A 15750-nucleotide genomic window follows, 5' to 3' on the forward strand; every position below is an offset into this window, starting at 1 on the left:
CAGTCTCGAGGCGCTGCCACATTATAGGCTGAGATCTGCCTCCGTGCAACACTTTGATATTCAGTGTTTTCATGTCTGTGACAAACGTCCAGACTGTTAATGGAGGTTTTTCGCTGCAATCTGTTAGTTCAACCTCACTGCATGGAATAGGGAGGTGTGTTGTAACCCAGTCATAAAGTCACCCCCTACCCCCTACCCCCCACCCCAGCAACAACAAAAGCTGCTGCAGAGCTGGCCTATTTGCCAGCCGCATGCTGAGGGACAGACAGGGCCATGATCAGGGTAATTATGAAATCAGACAATGTTCCCCTTTCAGTCCAAACATATCATTTAGTGAGCAATTCAAGACCCTGGGCTTGATATCAGACTGCATCCGTAATTAGATTGAGATACGGATGATTTCAGCTTGTGATGGAGATGTAAATAGTTGCCTCGAAGAGAGAACGAATAGATCATATTTTTAGAAAGAGACAGTGGTACGGTTATTTTGTTTTGTTTTTTCTTTTAGAGCCAGATATTTTAAATCAAATAAACACAATAACATTTAAAAAAAAAAAAAAAGGCTTAAATTGGACTATTTTCTCAGTATAAGAAGAATTAATAGAAGAAGAATAAAAGTGCCATCAATACCAGGAGTCTAACAGAATATATGACATACGGCTCACTAAGATCAAAATATCCTCCGTAGAACCCGCCCTGCTCGGTGTGCCGTTTCCAAGCAACACATCCAATCATGAGTCAATTACAATATTATACTGTTCCTCACACTGCGAATTATGTACTGGGTGCCATGAAGGCATTGCCTAACAGTGGAGGTTGATGAGAGGCCCAACAGGTAGAAAGGATGGGTTACGTACCTCTGTTTGATTATTGAATTCTAAAAATCAAAAGCTCTGCTTGAACACAAAGTGGTATTTTTATTTCAGCTGTGATTTCTCGACAGGCAGGGGCACTCACTAACCACGGATACTAAATTATTTTACTGATGCGTGCGACTGCAGGGTCTTCAGGCATCCCAGACAAATTCAGTTCCACCGCCGTGGCAGTGACTCGGCTGAAACGGGGAGCACATCTCCAGTAAATTATAAGCAGTGAAATTCTCGTCTTCCGCAGCTCAAACGGTCAATTCACAAGGCGGCTGGTCTCGGCTCGCTGCTCCGGCATGCTGGCTGTCTTTTAGCGTAGCGCCGTTGTTAGGACCGGAGCGTTTGATTCATGGCAGACTCTTCAATGTAACACCGAACCCATCACATGAGAACTGCTCATTTAGCATCCACAATGCTTAATTCTTTTGGGCTTCGGGCCGGTCAGCTCCTGGTATTTAATTCTTTTGAAGAGTAAGGCGATGAGTTTGAGTCCAACTTGCTTTGCCATTTTTTTAGGGTTAGAGAAAGAAAATAGACAGATGAATTAAAAATAGTCATTTCAATTGATTATTAGACAGGCTACTAAAACAAGTTTGTCGCTGTGGTGTTGCCAGATGTGAACTTCAACCATGTGACACCTAAAAAAAAATATCATGATGTCAGTCTATTAAAATATAATTCTAAAGAAGTAAACTATGCTAAACATGTGGTGCTACATGAACTCACAGTGCAACACATTCAAATTCATTGTGCTCAGCTGCGATGAATTGTGCACCGGTTAGTTGTTCGAACCCTCTTATGAGAAAATGTTTTTGTTCATCTTCATTTTAAGATACTCTGACTCACAGACTAAATCAGTAAAATCACAATAACCTAAATGATAGTCATATCTATTGACTTTTGTATGGAAACTAGATATCCTTGAGATTCCTGGTTCTAGTTTTAACTGTTCTTTTTCATTTGTTCCGTTTCTTTTTTGTCATACCTGATCTTGTAATTCCATTTTATACCACCAGATGGTGTGGTGAGTATTCAACATCAGGGAGAAAACGAGCGGACACTGAACACTGATTACTAACCTGGTGAACAGACCCAATAAACATTTGGGTTATCATGTTACATGGCACTTACACCGGAGAATTCTATAGTTTTATCACTCAAGCAATGCATTTCTGAAGAGGCAGCAGACGGATGATTTAAACCGGGATGCACTTCAGTACCGTAACACATGAAAACGGTGCACTGTTCGCGTGATTCAAATGATAAGCAAATCTCTGGAATTTGCCCATCGTGGCTGTGCAGTTACTGTCCAAACAAGCGTAATATGCAAAGTAAAGTCTGAGGAATTAACAAATCATTGGGCGAGAGTGTAGGGTGTCAGTGGATTTGGCGTGGATGAATTTGAATAGGACTACAGTGTACACAAACACAGCGTGCGGCACATAAATAGCTCTTTGTAGGCTTTGGAGGAGCACAGTTGAAGGCTAATTTGTATTTATCGAGCTCTGCTCTACATCTGAGAGCACACAGTGAAATCTTGTGGTGGGAGTGTGTGGACTCCAACAAAATGCCAAGTGACACTCAGCCAGATTTATGCCCCACTATTAAAATATTAAATAAAGACTAGGAACATTGGTGTCGGTAATTAAGCTAGCACAATATTACAGTCTGAAGACATAAACATTGTAGATAACAGCCCAGCATTTTCTATATTTGTATTCTAGTTATGCGCTCCCTGAATAATTCAGCTTTTCCCCTCTGGAGCAGTTCACTGCTAATTAACAAAGAAGTGTGGTGCCAGGGCAGACGAGTGGATCTGACGCGGGGCCTGTGAGTGATTCAGCCTGTGCATGAAGTCGAGGACCGATCCATCTAGGATTTATTGACGGAGCGCTGCCATGCTGCACGGCGCTCAAATCACCGATGCATCATGAATTGATTAATTGGGGGAAACGCTGGAGACGAGTTAATGAAACTGCCATGGAAAAAGAAAAAAAGGAAAAAAAGAACAAAACCTCACAATCACGATTTTTAATAATTCCTCCAAAATGCCAACGCTAAGTACTTTACTTACTTAGCTTTTAGCCGTCGAGATGAATTTAATTACCCTCTCAAACCGCGAAGAAATGTCAGCTGCTTTTGCGCGTTTCAACCTGGCTGATATGTTAGAGGCTATAGGCTTGTCGAGGTCCCAGTGGGGAGACCTCTGTTTGACTCTGCTGGCCCCCCCTGTCAGCTCAGCCGACTCGCCGCAGGCTTCAGCGGGGACTCGCAAGAGCAATCAAATCAAACCTTGCTCACTCTGCCGTCGCTCTCATTTAGCCGTGTTGCTAAGGGGATACATTCCCAACAGCTGCTGGAGTGTCTAAATTTCCCTCGAGGGAGGAAATTCTCTATAGGTTGACCCGAGGCGTCGGGGAAACTTGGAAAGCTGTCAGCATGAAGAGTAAAGACAAAGAGAGAAGACGAAAAAAAAACAAAACAAAGAACACAGATGTTCTTATGAATGAGTGAATATCTGGTTGCTCATTGTTGCAAACTGCTAAAACATGTCACAGACTCAAGAGGTGGCTTCAGTGTCATGAATCAAAATGACAGATTTAGGCTCTTTACAGCGCTGAGCAAATATTTTCTGCAGTTGAAGAAATATTAGTTGGTTAAATCAACTGTGGTTATTCACGCACAAGACCTTTTAACTGTCCCGCACCTGTTAACCACTAGTCGGGGCTACAGAGTCATCAGAAAGCAGTCCCTCCCCCTTGGCTGTGCTTGAGTTTGACCGCAGTTTTTAAAAGGTTGGTGTAAAAATAGAGAAAAGTCCCATGGCACTAGGCCGTCTCACTGTACAAGGTACAAACAAGTCTCTTATTCATATATTGTACACTGAACAAAGTAGCATGTGGGTTTAATCATATGCACCTGAAGTATTTTGATTTGCAGCTAGTAGTGCTGGTCAATCTCAAATTTATCCAATTTGACATTGTGTACCCAGAGACACTGTGATCCGCCCAGTCTGAGGCCCCGTCTGCATGACAACATTTTAAAGTGAAAAACGGAAAACTTTTGTTGTATCTTGAGTGTCTATAGCCAGAGAAAAAGAGACTTTTTGAAAATGGTGAAACTTGAACCTGAAAAACAGCGCCAACTCGTGGCTTGGCATGCTAATGACATCGTTTTCGTAACTTTGCTGTGTAAATGGTAAACTTTGCGTTTTCACTTGAACCGTTGTGTAAACGAGATACCGCTTGTGATGACAATGGCCTTTTCAACGCCTCCACTTACGGTTTTGATGGTAAAGACTACAGGAAGTTAACGGAATCACATGACAAGGCTGTTATGATTTAGCATTCTTTAGGCTCTTGCTCTTTTCTTTTTCAATTAAATAAAAATATAAACTGAATGAAAAGAAGAGAGATCAATACTTGTTAACCTTTTGCTTTTCAAGCAGTATTTTCTTTTTCAAAGTTTTAGACAGCAACGTAAACTATGACAATTTAAATTAAAAAAAAGCCCCTCTTCAACGCTTGTCCCTTTGTTTGGTGATTGTGGCTACCTTGTGACAAATAAAAGCCCCATATAAAGCGGGTAGATTATTGAATGAATGTGAACGGTATTGAATGTAGTGTTGCAAAACTGAAACAAAACACATATTAAAGTACGCTGGTGGCAGACAAAATAAACACAGTTGAAGTTTTATTTTGGAATTGTATTTTATAAGAGGGTTTGAGTATTCAAACACATGGTGTGTACAAGCCTAATCAAATCTAATCAAGTTTATTCATATTGGTTTAAGTCATCAATTTGTTGGTCTTTCCAATCTTCTGCGTGAATAGAAATAAATGAATGTCTAACATACGGACTGAATTTAAAGATGGAGGAGGTTCAAAGCCAGGTCTAACTTTTATACTTTGCCAGTATAAATGATTTGTTCAGGGTTATAGCTGCCCAATAAAACATCCTCAGCTCACAATATCATGTCTGAAATCTTCTTTTCATAAGAATTAGTTTCCATTTGTAAAAAGAAATTTTCAAGGTCTGTAAAAGACAAGTTTCAAAGTTGTCATGCTTGAGTGTTTCTGTAATATAAAACGTTCTGTTTCACATTTGGGCTTTTTGGAGCATCACCTCTTCAGATTTTAGACTGTTTTGTACTTTACTTCAGACAAACTCTTCCATGCGGTATGAAGTAGGTCAACAGATCCACCACATATTGATATTCCATCCATCCATCATCCATCCATCCATCCAGCCTCGCCTTCAGGTAGTAACCTTGGTTAAAGACGTGTGCAGGTGCACTGAGCACTTGTAGCCAAGTCCAAACACTGAATGACGGTTACTTGTTTCAAAACAATGAGAGACCAAAACACATACGACAGCGTTTCCAATCTGTCATGCCCCAAAGAAAAGACCATTTCTTTTGAAACACTGCAGAGGAACGGTAACACAGTCTCAGCCATATTCACTTTTCTGCCGATTCACTAACAAACACGTACGCACAGCATCTGTTGCAGCACATGTACTCTGCTTCGACTCATTTCTTGTTTGTCTTACATGCTGAAAGCGATGTGGTTCAGTCCATGCCACTGACGCATTATATTTGTGTGTGTGAATGATAATGTCCTCAGCGCCAAATGAAATTAGCATCGGAAAGAGCATTATGATGCCAGTGTCCTCCAGGTTTGTCGAATAAAGGGATGTACATGCATGCGGGGGATCTATTATATGTGGATTGCCTCTTATTAGCGGTGCGAGTGGCGAACGTGCTGTTGCTGCGTTCGAGTAGCTCCACGGCGAAATGGGTGGTTGAGCGAGGAGAGGATCTCCATATTAACGAGAGAAAATGGCAGCCATTAGGCAAGAAAATCGCAACATTAGCTGCTGCATTAATTGTCTGAATGTATGCCGGCGACCTGTGTTGCCATGAGCGATTGTGCATGCATGGGCAACCACGGCCTTTCTAGTCTCTGTGGGGGTGTTCCATTAGGACACACATTCAGGATGAGAGCGAAGCGGGGAGCGACTATCCATCCTCTAACATGAGCTGGATGTAAATACAGCACTAGTTAGGAGGGAGTGAGGTCACCCCTGACACATAGATCACTTTCTGTGCTTTCCACCTTTCCATTCTCTCCACTCTCTTCATTATTGATAAAGGGCCACTCGCTCTCAGCCTGTGCAGTGCTGTTTCTGGTGTTAGCAGGAACATCCCAGACCGGTGCAACTCAAAGGCAAAGACTTTCTTCTTTCCTCCCCTCACTCGTCTGCAGGTAACCGAAAAGCACAGATTTCCACCCCGCTGTAACGCCATCCAGACAGCTCTGGAACAACCAATAATGGCTCAATGGGTAATTTTTAATTAGCTCACAAATCACTAAGAAATCAGCAGCTGTCAGGAGAATATTGGCATTCTGATGAATGTCTTCATTGTATGAAACGGCATTGCAGAGCACAGTGTTCCCAGGCTCCTGGTTTTAGACGTGTTTCAGATGTCTCCCTGCTCCAGAGTAAGTCATTTAAATGAATGATTCGTTATCAGGTTTCTGCAGGGCCTAATGACAACCCATTCATCTGCATGAGGTGTGTGAGACCAGGCAGACAACCAAGATGCATGAGCCCTTCAGGACAAGGGACTGATTTCAGGTCTGCACACAAAAAAACTGCGCAGACTGATGTGGCCAGATGTAGTTTGTAGTCTGAAGACAAAATCTTGAAGCCTCCCATAACACTCTTTCGGGGAAGAGGCGAGTGCACTGAATTGTATTGGCCGTCACGTTCATGTTACAGTGGGAGCTTCCTGGATCATTAAAATTGTGCGACAATAAATTATTTCCTGTTGAATCCGATGTGCAAACTTCTATTCAACAAAGTTTTATAATGACCCCATTGCCTTTTAATGGAGCAAATCAAACAAACCACCAAGTGGCATGGATTATCAAATTAAATGATGCGTAATGCGAGAACAGTGCATGTAGTTTATTCCAGTCATCAAGCAAACACTTAGCAAATATAACACATGAATGATACTTTTAATTTATGTTTGGGGATTAGCTGTAAGCCTTTATTTAGTCTGTTTTCCACCATCAGAAAAGCCTGATCTTGCCAGTGAAATTGATTGATTTAACTCTTTCGCTTACTGGCAGTGAAAGTTACATGAGGCAATGTAATAATATAGGTCAGTGGGCCCCAACTGGGAGTGTAGGACTTCCTTTCAGGGGTGCCAGAGATCATGGAGGGGCACGCTGAGGTTAACCAAATTGAATATGGACAATGGGGTTGTGCCGATTGGTATAATGACGTTCGAAGGGATTGTATTTTTCTGCCTGGCGATCCATGGGGGAGAGAGTTTGCGAATGAAAACACCAAACTTTTGTTGTGTTTTGGCTGTTTGTTTACCACGACAATGGTGTTGTTGTGAGACTCTGAATTATTGAGGGTACACAGGAAAAACAGGAAACAATCACAACTGTGATGGTTGTCAAAACATTGTTATCTGGACATGAAACTTTTCCGTTGGTCGTTGTCACGTAAATAGGGCCGTAAACAGTAGGTCTACCACCAATTAAATACTTTGAAATATTAAATGCTGAGTTTATTGTTTGAAATGGCAACATGTGGCCAGATGCAACCAACGGCTATAATGAAATGTGCCTGTTACAGAAAAAAGGCACATTTTCTCCAAGAATACAATCCATACCAGTGATTGGCACCCATAGGTATGGAGCGTATCCTATGTCTGTCAACTTTCTTAATATTCCGGTGAAACCAGATTCAACAAACTGGGACTTTGTAGAAAAGCCTGAAAAAGCTATTCAGTGAATTTACTTGAATTAGGTGTGTTGGAGCAGACTGTAGAACAGTGGCTTGCCAGGGTCAGGGTTGTGGAGCTCTGCTTTAATACTTCACATGCAGGATGGTTCTCAAGTCAAATAAAGTTCAAATCATTCCAGACTACAGACTACATATGGTGTATATACAGTATAGTTACCAGAGTTTCCTTCAGAAGGACATGAAGTTCTTTGTGGCCGTGACTCTTGGCGAGGTCAGTGGGTGTCTGTCCGTGGCAATTGGCCGTCTGCAGAGCTCGTCTGGCGCCGGGACACTGCAGAAGCAGGCTGGAGAGGCTTCTGAATCCATACAGTGCCGCAAAGTGGAGGAGCGAGGGTACATCTGCGTGGTGGAGCTCTGCCGTGGACAGTTGCCCGTTTTGATTAGGTGCGAAAAGGAAAATCTATCAAGTGTAGTTAGGCCTGAAAATGAGCAGCCGTACATTCACACTCACATAAATTGTCAGCAACAAACTCGCCACCCCCTGATATCACTTCCTTTCCAGGTGATAACTCAACGGTGTTTTGATGCAACGTGGGCAATCTAACACATCCAGGAGAGTCGAAGAAAGACAGCTCACAGGCACTTATTGACCTGTTTGTCATGGCAACGTTTCCCTCTGCCCTTTTTAGCAAAGTTAAGGATCAATCTCAGGAGCTGATGAAGCCATCAATCTGCCACATAATGAGCCAAGAAATAATGGAGCCCCCCCCCCCCCCCCCCCGCCTTTGTTGTGGATAATATGCTTCATGCTCGAGGAACCTATTTCTGCCTGTGAGCCCTACTCCATATCAGTGAATAGACACGCGGTGAGAATGAAAGATAACTTAAATGAAAAGCTCTCTTGCTTTCTGTTAATCACCACCCGTAACACTCAATGAGCCTGCCGGCATAAGATCAGGCAGGTTAACTTCTATATTTTTAGGTATCGGTAAAGTATTTCAGCCGAAATAAATGTAAACCATTTGCGTTGACTTTTACAATCACATAAAAGTTTTCGATATCTTTAGTTAAATGAGTCTGAAGGTTTGGGGAAAACCTTTAACAGTGTGCCCTTTGTTGCTTTTGGCCTCTTTCTGACTAGTTTACAGATGTCTTCTCAGTGTAAAGCAGCTCTACAGCATTGTACCTCTGGCAGGAGTATTTTCACACTGCAGTCTCTGAAAGCCTCCAGTGGGCAGACCTTCCAACAGCTTGGAAGATAACTTCTCATCCAGCTTGTCCACAGATGAAACCCGGAGAGCCTGAAATACCAGAGATAAAATGACATTGCTTCATGTAGACCATCTTCTTTTTGTGGAAGTTTGATTCTGATGACCAAACAAAAGCAGTGGTTAAACACAGTGGTTGTGTCGGCGACATTGAGTCACAACACAAACGGGAGACTGGATTGAATCACATCGAGTCCCAGTCCATACATTTAGTTTGAAACTCTCCTGGCAAAGTCATCTTTTGGCATCACTCAGGTTTGCCTGTTCAGCAAAAGAGACGTAATCTAATCAAAAGCTCACGGCTGACCCCCGGCTGAAACCTGCTGTCCCTTCACTTTCTGTCAGGAGGCCATAAACAGTGGCTCGCATAAACAGAATCATGCTGATTCAATTCATTTTCTGTTTTTCAAAGTCTTTCTGCTGGCTCGGTGTGGATCGATTTATAAGCAGTTTTTCTGAGGCGGTGATTGACTAGTTTCTGTGACTGAGTTACATAATGATGAGTCACTAAGTAGCATAACACATTTTAAGTGCTTCAGAGGAGTTACTTTTATGGAGAGCTGAGAAAGGACGGAACAGCATGCGAAATGTGCTTCCCACATTGGAAAAGCAGTGATTGACAGCTATTGAAATACATTTCCACGTTATAAGATTTGCTACCTGCCCTATTCAAGTTCTCCTCAAACGCATAATGATGTTATTTTATCCGCTACTTTTCAGCACGGCCTGAGATAAACGAAAGAATCCTGAGAATACAATACTATCTTAATGGCCACGCTAATAACTGCAAGGACTGTTTTTACTTGGGGCCGAACCAGACATTAACTCTCCCCCTTTTGCTGAAAGGTCTTAGATGGTTGCATAAAATTAGCAAACAAAGGTTTTTAATGCTCCCATTCGGGGAAAATAACCTTAAAATTTGAAACACAAGTTTAAGAATTTTGTAAGACTGAAGTAAAAAAAAAAAAGAACGAAAAAAGAAAAACAAACGTCACCACAGATTTCAACCTCACCGCTGCTTACAGCTTGTGTTTAGATTCAGCATGCACACACATTCTTCTTGAGCCACTCAGCGTGAATCCAAAAATACTTCAGCTGTAGTTATGACAGTCTATAAAAGTACAAGTTATAAGGAGTTAGTTAGGGCCAGCCTCATTTCTCCATCTCATTAGACTCATTACTTAACTTGTCGCTGATGGATTTCATGCCGTAGCGTAAAATATCCCCAAACCTCAACAAATTTTGGACATGAATCTATGAACTGGTATCGCAATGAAATGACCTCCTCAAATTCATTTGTAATTCTGATGGTGTTTGGAGCCTCAAGCTGAAGTCCATTTTATTTTGGCTGCTAAGTGTTTTCCATTGATTCATAAAGCTGACACCAGCGCATAGCATGAGTCATTAACAGCGAGGTCCTCATATCAACTCTGTTCTCTATTATCATAGCAATGATAAATGCTGATTATTTCATGATTGTCTTTACCTCAGCGACCGCTGATTAAAATAAAAAAAAAATCTAATAAGACACAATACTGTGATTTTAACTGCGTTTGCTGTTAATCGTATGAGTAGAATGCGAGGTCAATGAACACCTCTTTTATGCATTGAAAAATGCATAAAAAAGAAAGATGAGTGTTAGTTCAACGAGAACCTACAAGCTCTGGTTCTTTCCAAAGCAATCAGAGACAGAATGCACAGGGTTATAGGGTTGCCATGGCATCCTTCCATTCATCTGACTTCTATATCCACACTAGGGCTGCTGGGGGCTGGGGTTTATGAATCCTACTGTAGCAGGCGTCCCTCGGCAAGTCGGCATTGCATTATAGGGCTAACACAGAAGCAAATAACCATGTACACTTGCATACCTAAAGCAATTTAAAATCACCAGTTAAGCCTCACGTCAGCTAGCAGACATGTTTTTGGATCGTAAGTGGAAAAAGCCCATGTGGGTCGCAGGAAAACAAAATGCAAACGCCCCACAGAAAGCCCCCAAGAACCACACAGGTTTACCCCAGAGACATTCTTGGTGTGGCGCGACTTTGCTCACCGCTGTCACACAGTGTCGCCAATGGGTTTCTATATTTACATCGAAAAGAAACTCGTTTCAGAGTTGTTTAAAAGAAATAAAAAAACAATGTTGAGACTCATTCCAGCAACACTCAAACATATTGTGAATTTCCTGCAACACTTTATTACAAAGCAGCCTCCATTTGATATTTCACCTGTATAAAGTAATTGGACTCGCGCCAAATAAAGAATGGTTAGGTTTAAGCTGCAAAGCTGTTGTTGTGTTCCTGATTGCATTAATCCTCAACAAACACCAAATTGCTCCACTTCCCATTATGCAATCCTGTAGTATTTCTTATTTAGTCGCCCTTGCCTAATGAATAACAACATCTTTTATGATATATCATAAAAAAAATTTTGGTCATGACCAAAAGAATGAGGAGCGTGGATACAAGTGGCTAAAAGGGGTTTTCTTCGTAGGGTGGCGGGCGTCACTCTTCGTAATGGAGTGAGGTGCTCAGTCATCCGGAAGAGACGATAGAATCTCAAATATCACAAGGTTTGAATTGAAATCAAAGGAAACGAGGCTGCCAGGCTACGAGGAATGAAAGTGAAACTGCTGCCAGGTGAATAAATAACCGATGCAAATTGAGAATAGGCTGCACAAAAACTTCACTTCCCCGTGTTCGTTTCTCAACATCCGCATAGCATTCATACTTGAGATACGGGTTTTAGATTATTTAAAGTTGTTGAAGGCAGATTATTGCTTTGGTAACTTAACATGATCTGCGTTGAGTCATCCTGAGTTTCCCTGAACGCTCGGATGAGCGGGTCCCTTTAAATGTTGTCGCCGCAAGGAATTGTTGGGCAGAGTGATCTCGTCTCCTTTGATAAAGGATGTATCAGTTTTTCCAAGGCTAAAGGAGGTCATAAAGGAAGCATTGAGCCTCCTTTTCTCAGCTTATTGAGAATTCGAACGTTCCTTATAATGGTCTCCTCTTAAACACTTCCGGGGTTAAGGAAAAGTGGATAGGAAAGGAGATGGGAGGGACTATTCGTACGCACTCTATATCTCAGGTTTGGTTTGGGGGCAACTTCATGTTACCCCAGGAGAGCTGAGATGATTCATTGCGCTCTGTACTACCACTACGGATCATGGCTGAATTGATAAATAATAAAATGTACACTCTCAATTCTATGGTCGAATAACTTTCGATGCAAACATTCGCCGGCGTGTCAGTTATTAACAATCCCCTCATGAAAACAATGGTATTTCCCTTCATAAAACCTGGACTGGGTGCAATAACTACATATCAATGTTCTCTCTAATGGCTTTACCTGACACATGAAATCTACAGGGTCTGTTACCCTCAACAGAAGGCAGGTGATTTCCTCCAAGCTGGTGTAGTATTGCAACTGTGTGTTGTTTAATAGCACTCCACCACTGGAGACATTCACACTTACACTCCCCGGGGGGAAATCTGCAGGAGAAAAACACACAGGGTTATGGCCGCAAAACCCAGCGTTTCATTCATCATGAATCCCTGATTTGTTGGTATTTAGTTCACCTGGTGCTCGGACACGCAGGATCCTCTCATTCCAACGGACGGGCTTCACTATCAGCTTCTGATTCACTCCGACGAACTCCACCTGGACGTTCCGGCCAGCCGCCTCGTTTTTCAAAAGAATGAACACCTCGGTGGAGCTCTGCCAAACAGACAGCATGGCAGATTGCAGTAAGCTCGGCATCTTGGTCTGCTGTTTTAGGAAAAAAAAAAAAAAAGGCTCTCTACTGACTAGATGAGAGTCTCACCCCACAGGGAACTCTGGGAGGAATGACCACAATGCTGGATGTGACACCATCAGCTCCAGTTGGCTGCATTTGCACCACCTTCTTTTGTGGCGATTTCTCCGTCACATGCTTGACTTTTGAGCCTGGCACACCTGGAAAAGATACACATTGAATGTCACGCCGAATTATGCACCGAGGATGTTTACAAAATGTGTGCGGGAGACTTTTTTAGCCCCGCTCGAAGTACGGTACTAGAGATGGATGTCAGTCGGCTTGTCCATCTTTCAAAGGGCTAACCATGAAACCGAGGTACTAGACGAGGCTAAAGCGAGGTGTGACTGCAACACGGGCTGAAACGAATTCTTGCAAGGCTACAGAACGCCGTGCATTGGTTTCACTGTTCCAAATGCAAGGCACTCACTCTCCATTGGGAGGAATTTGAGTTTCATCGTCTTGCTCAAAGACTGCAACATATGGACAGATACCAGATGAGGGATTGAACCTACAACCCTGCGACTGAAAGACGACTCGCTCAAAGGACTTGAGCCAACCGTGTGGGGATAAAAGATCGGACACGCACAAGGAGAAGAACTCATAAAGACTTAACTGGCAAAAACACAGAGGCCGTGACAAAATGTTTGCTTTGGCCCGACCGGGTTTACAGAAACCAGGGAGGAAGCGTGCAGCCCATCTGTGTTCATTAAAAATCACCTCTAACCACCCACATGTCTGTTGTATGTGCGAACAAAACAAACAAAAACAAAACAAACCCCAGCACCATCCTGCGTGAATAGTGAGGGCACTTCTGGGCTTAAATATAACTGTCTATGGTATCCTGGCTGAAAGCTCTTCACTGTATCAGTGCAATGAAAAGATGCAGAGTGCTCTTAAATTTGCATGGCTCGCAGTCAGTAATCAGTCGTGGATAAATTTGCATGCAGTGTTCCTCCTGCTGGCGCACCTGTTCAGATACGAGCCCACTCCTCCGTTTTATGATTTCATACAAATAGTGCAATTAGGAAGAAGAAGAAAAACAGGCATGGAGGCAAAGGGATAATTGGCAGGGCGGATGAGGACATGGCACAAATGCACGGCACTGTTTAACCAAAGAGGTCTCTGCAGCCGTTGCTGAAACATGTCAAGTCTCAATGCACACAGTTCTAATGAATAAATAAAATAAAATGATTAATTTTTTTTTTTTTCTCCCAAGCTGCCGCTCATATATTTTCACAGATAATCAGCATTCTGTTGTTTTTCACATTTTATGGCAGGGCCATCTCTAAATCCTTTTGTTTCCTTCTCAGGCAACAGTGTGTAAAAAAAAGAAGAAAAAAAAGGTGTGAAAGACAAGAATCATAATGACAATCCTTTTTTTCTTGTCCAGCGTGAAGATATGTTGTTTAAAAGATACTCAGTGAAGGTCATAAAACTTCCTTCAGAGTTACATCGTTCACTCAGTTGAGCTTCATGTGTAGTCACTGCTTGTTTGAGCAAACATGGGCAAGATTTGATTTGAGATGACGCTCCCATGATTTAAAGATGTTGATGAGCTCAAAATAGCTGATGTTACGGGGTTGTGGGGAAACTGAGGTTGGATTTCACACGACTGGTCTGAGGGACCAGATACCACATTATGGTTTGTTTATGACAGGTCGGATATAAACAAGTAAACATAAAGTTACCAACCAGTTATCAGTGGTTATCGGGAGCTCGTCTGAAATGTGACTGCCATACCTTTCTTCACGATGCCGGTCACGGCGGACACATAGTCAGGAGCATCTTGTTCGGTGGAGAGCTGCAGGCACTCGTCACCATTCAGGGGCACCAGCTCCAACAGAGGCGTCAGACTGTCCACCCCGCAGAGCAGCACCACCACATGGGCGGCAGGAGTCAAAACCTGGGCCAGAAAGAGGCGGCGCCTCTGGCTAAGACCCTCCAACATTCCCTTTGAAAGGATGAGGAGCTTGCAGGTGAACCGGGCCAACCCAAGGATGTCATCCTCCTCATATGACACCTTGGTAATGTCACAGCAGCGGATGCCAGCCTCTGAGATGGGACCGGTGAACACTGATTGTAGGTAGGAGGCCCATTCGTTTGCCTCAGTCTCATAGAGGATCAGCAACTCCTTAGCTGTTGGAAAACAATATTAAACTCCACTGTAAATGTGCGTGATAAAATCACGTCATGAATGTGAGCAGCAATTGTAAAGGCCATCAACGTTCATGAAACACTCACAGTGAGTCAACGGAAAACCAACTTGTGGTTGTTTTCTTTTGTTTACCATCGCATTAAAACAAACCCCCAAAAACAAGCACATCTGAAGTTTGGCACAAAAGATATACTTTGCCAGCATTAACTATAAAATACTGCTCTGAGCATTGCAGAGAAGTGAGGCTCACTTATTAAAGCATTAATCATTTTCATTTCCCAAGCAAAAATGTATGTAATCATAAATTGATAACTAAATAATGTCGAGGGAGAAGCTTACCTGTGTGACTCATTTCCACAGTGCCGCTCGTGTGCAGGACGCGGCTCGCGGTGGCGAACAGCGGGGCTATTGTCAGGAGGATGGTTGATAAGAGGGTGTTTCCTGATATGTCAAAGTTGTAAAAAACAAATAAAGAGGCCATCAGTTCTGGTGATAAGGAACAAGTTTGAAAGGACGCGTTGTTTTTAATGAATCAAGTAAAACGACATTGTGAACTCTAATTTAATGAATGCTTTTAGCAAGTTAGGAAGTTTACTCAGTGCAGCTTCATGAATAAAGAAAATCTCCCAGATGTCCTTGGGGTCAAAACTGGGCTTTGCCTGTTCTGAGCTTGTCAAAATAAAATTTGCACACTTTCAACATTCATTCAACCCTTTTCCTGAATTCAGAACAGACCAGGGAAGCTTCTCATTACTTTTATATTGTAGGTTGGTGAGAGTGAGCCGTTTGGCTTTACTGTAACATTCTGGATAGTCTGAGATTTTCACCCAACTTTAGCATTGCTGTCAATATTATATCGGCCTTATAAGACCTCGTGCTCTGAAGATGGCAGTTATA

The 15750-nt window shown here is 42.5% G+C and overlaps 1 protein-coding gene across 2 annotated transcripts in view; it reads right to left on the minus strand.

Annotated features, from left to right (window-relative positions):
• The window catches only part of LOC308123807 (B-cell scaffold protein with ankyrin repeats-like), a 28196-nt gene that overhangs the window by 8610 nt on the left and 3836 nt on the right, over nucleotides 1-15750 (minus strand). For both annotated transcript variants that reach the window (XR_013936258.1, XM_080486497.1), the window contains exons 2-8: nucleotides 15193-15294; nucleotides 14439-14834; nucleotides 12726-12856; nucleotides 12481-12619; nucleotides 12251-12393; nucleotides 8821-8935; nucleotides 7852-8048 (exon numbers count right to left, since the gene is read on the minus strand). Coding sequence is in view for 1 of the 2 variants with exons in the window: in XM_080486497.1 (XP_080342623.1) it covers nucleotides 7852-8048; nucleotides 8821-8935; nucleotides 12251-12393; nucleotides 12481-12619; nucleotides 12726-12856; nucleotides 14439-14834; nucleotides 15193-15205 (1134 nt within the window). In the remaining variant the exon portion in view is untranslated. The remainder of the gene's footprint in view (nucleotides 1-7851; nucleotides 8049-8820; nucleotides 8936-12250; nucleotides 12394-12480; nucleotides 12620-12725; nucleotides 12857-14438; nucleotides 14835-15192; nucleotides 15295-15750) is intronic.

The sequence above is a fragment of the Lipophrys pholis genome (genome assembly GCF_963383615.2).
Source record: "Lipophrys pholis genome assembly, chromosome: 18".
In the NCBI taxonomy this organism is placed as follows: Eukaryota; Metazoa; Chordata; class Actinopteri; order Blenniiformes; family Blenniidae; genus Lipophrys; species Lipophrys pholis.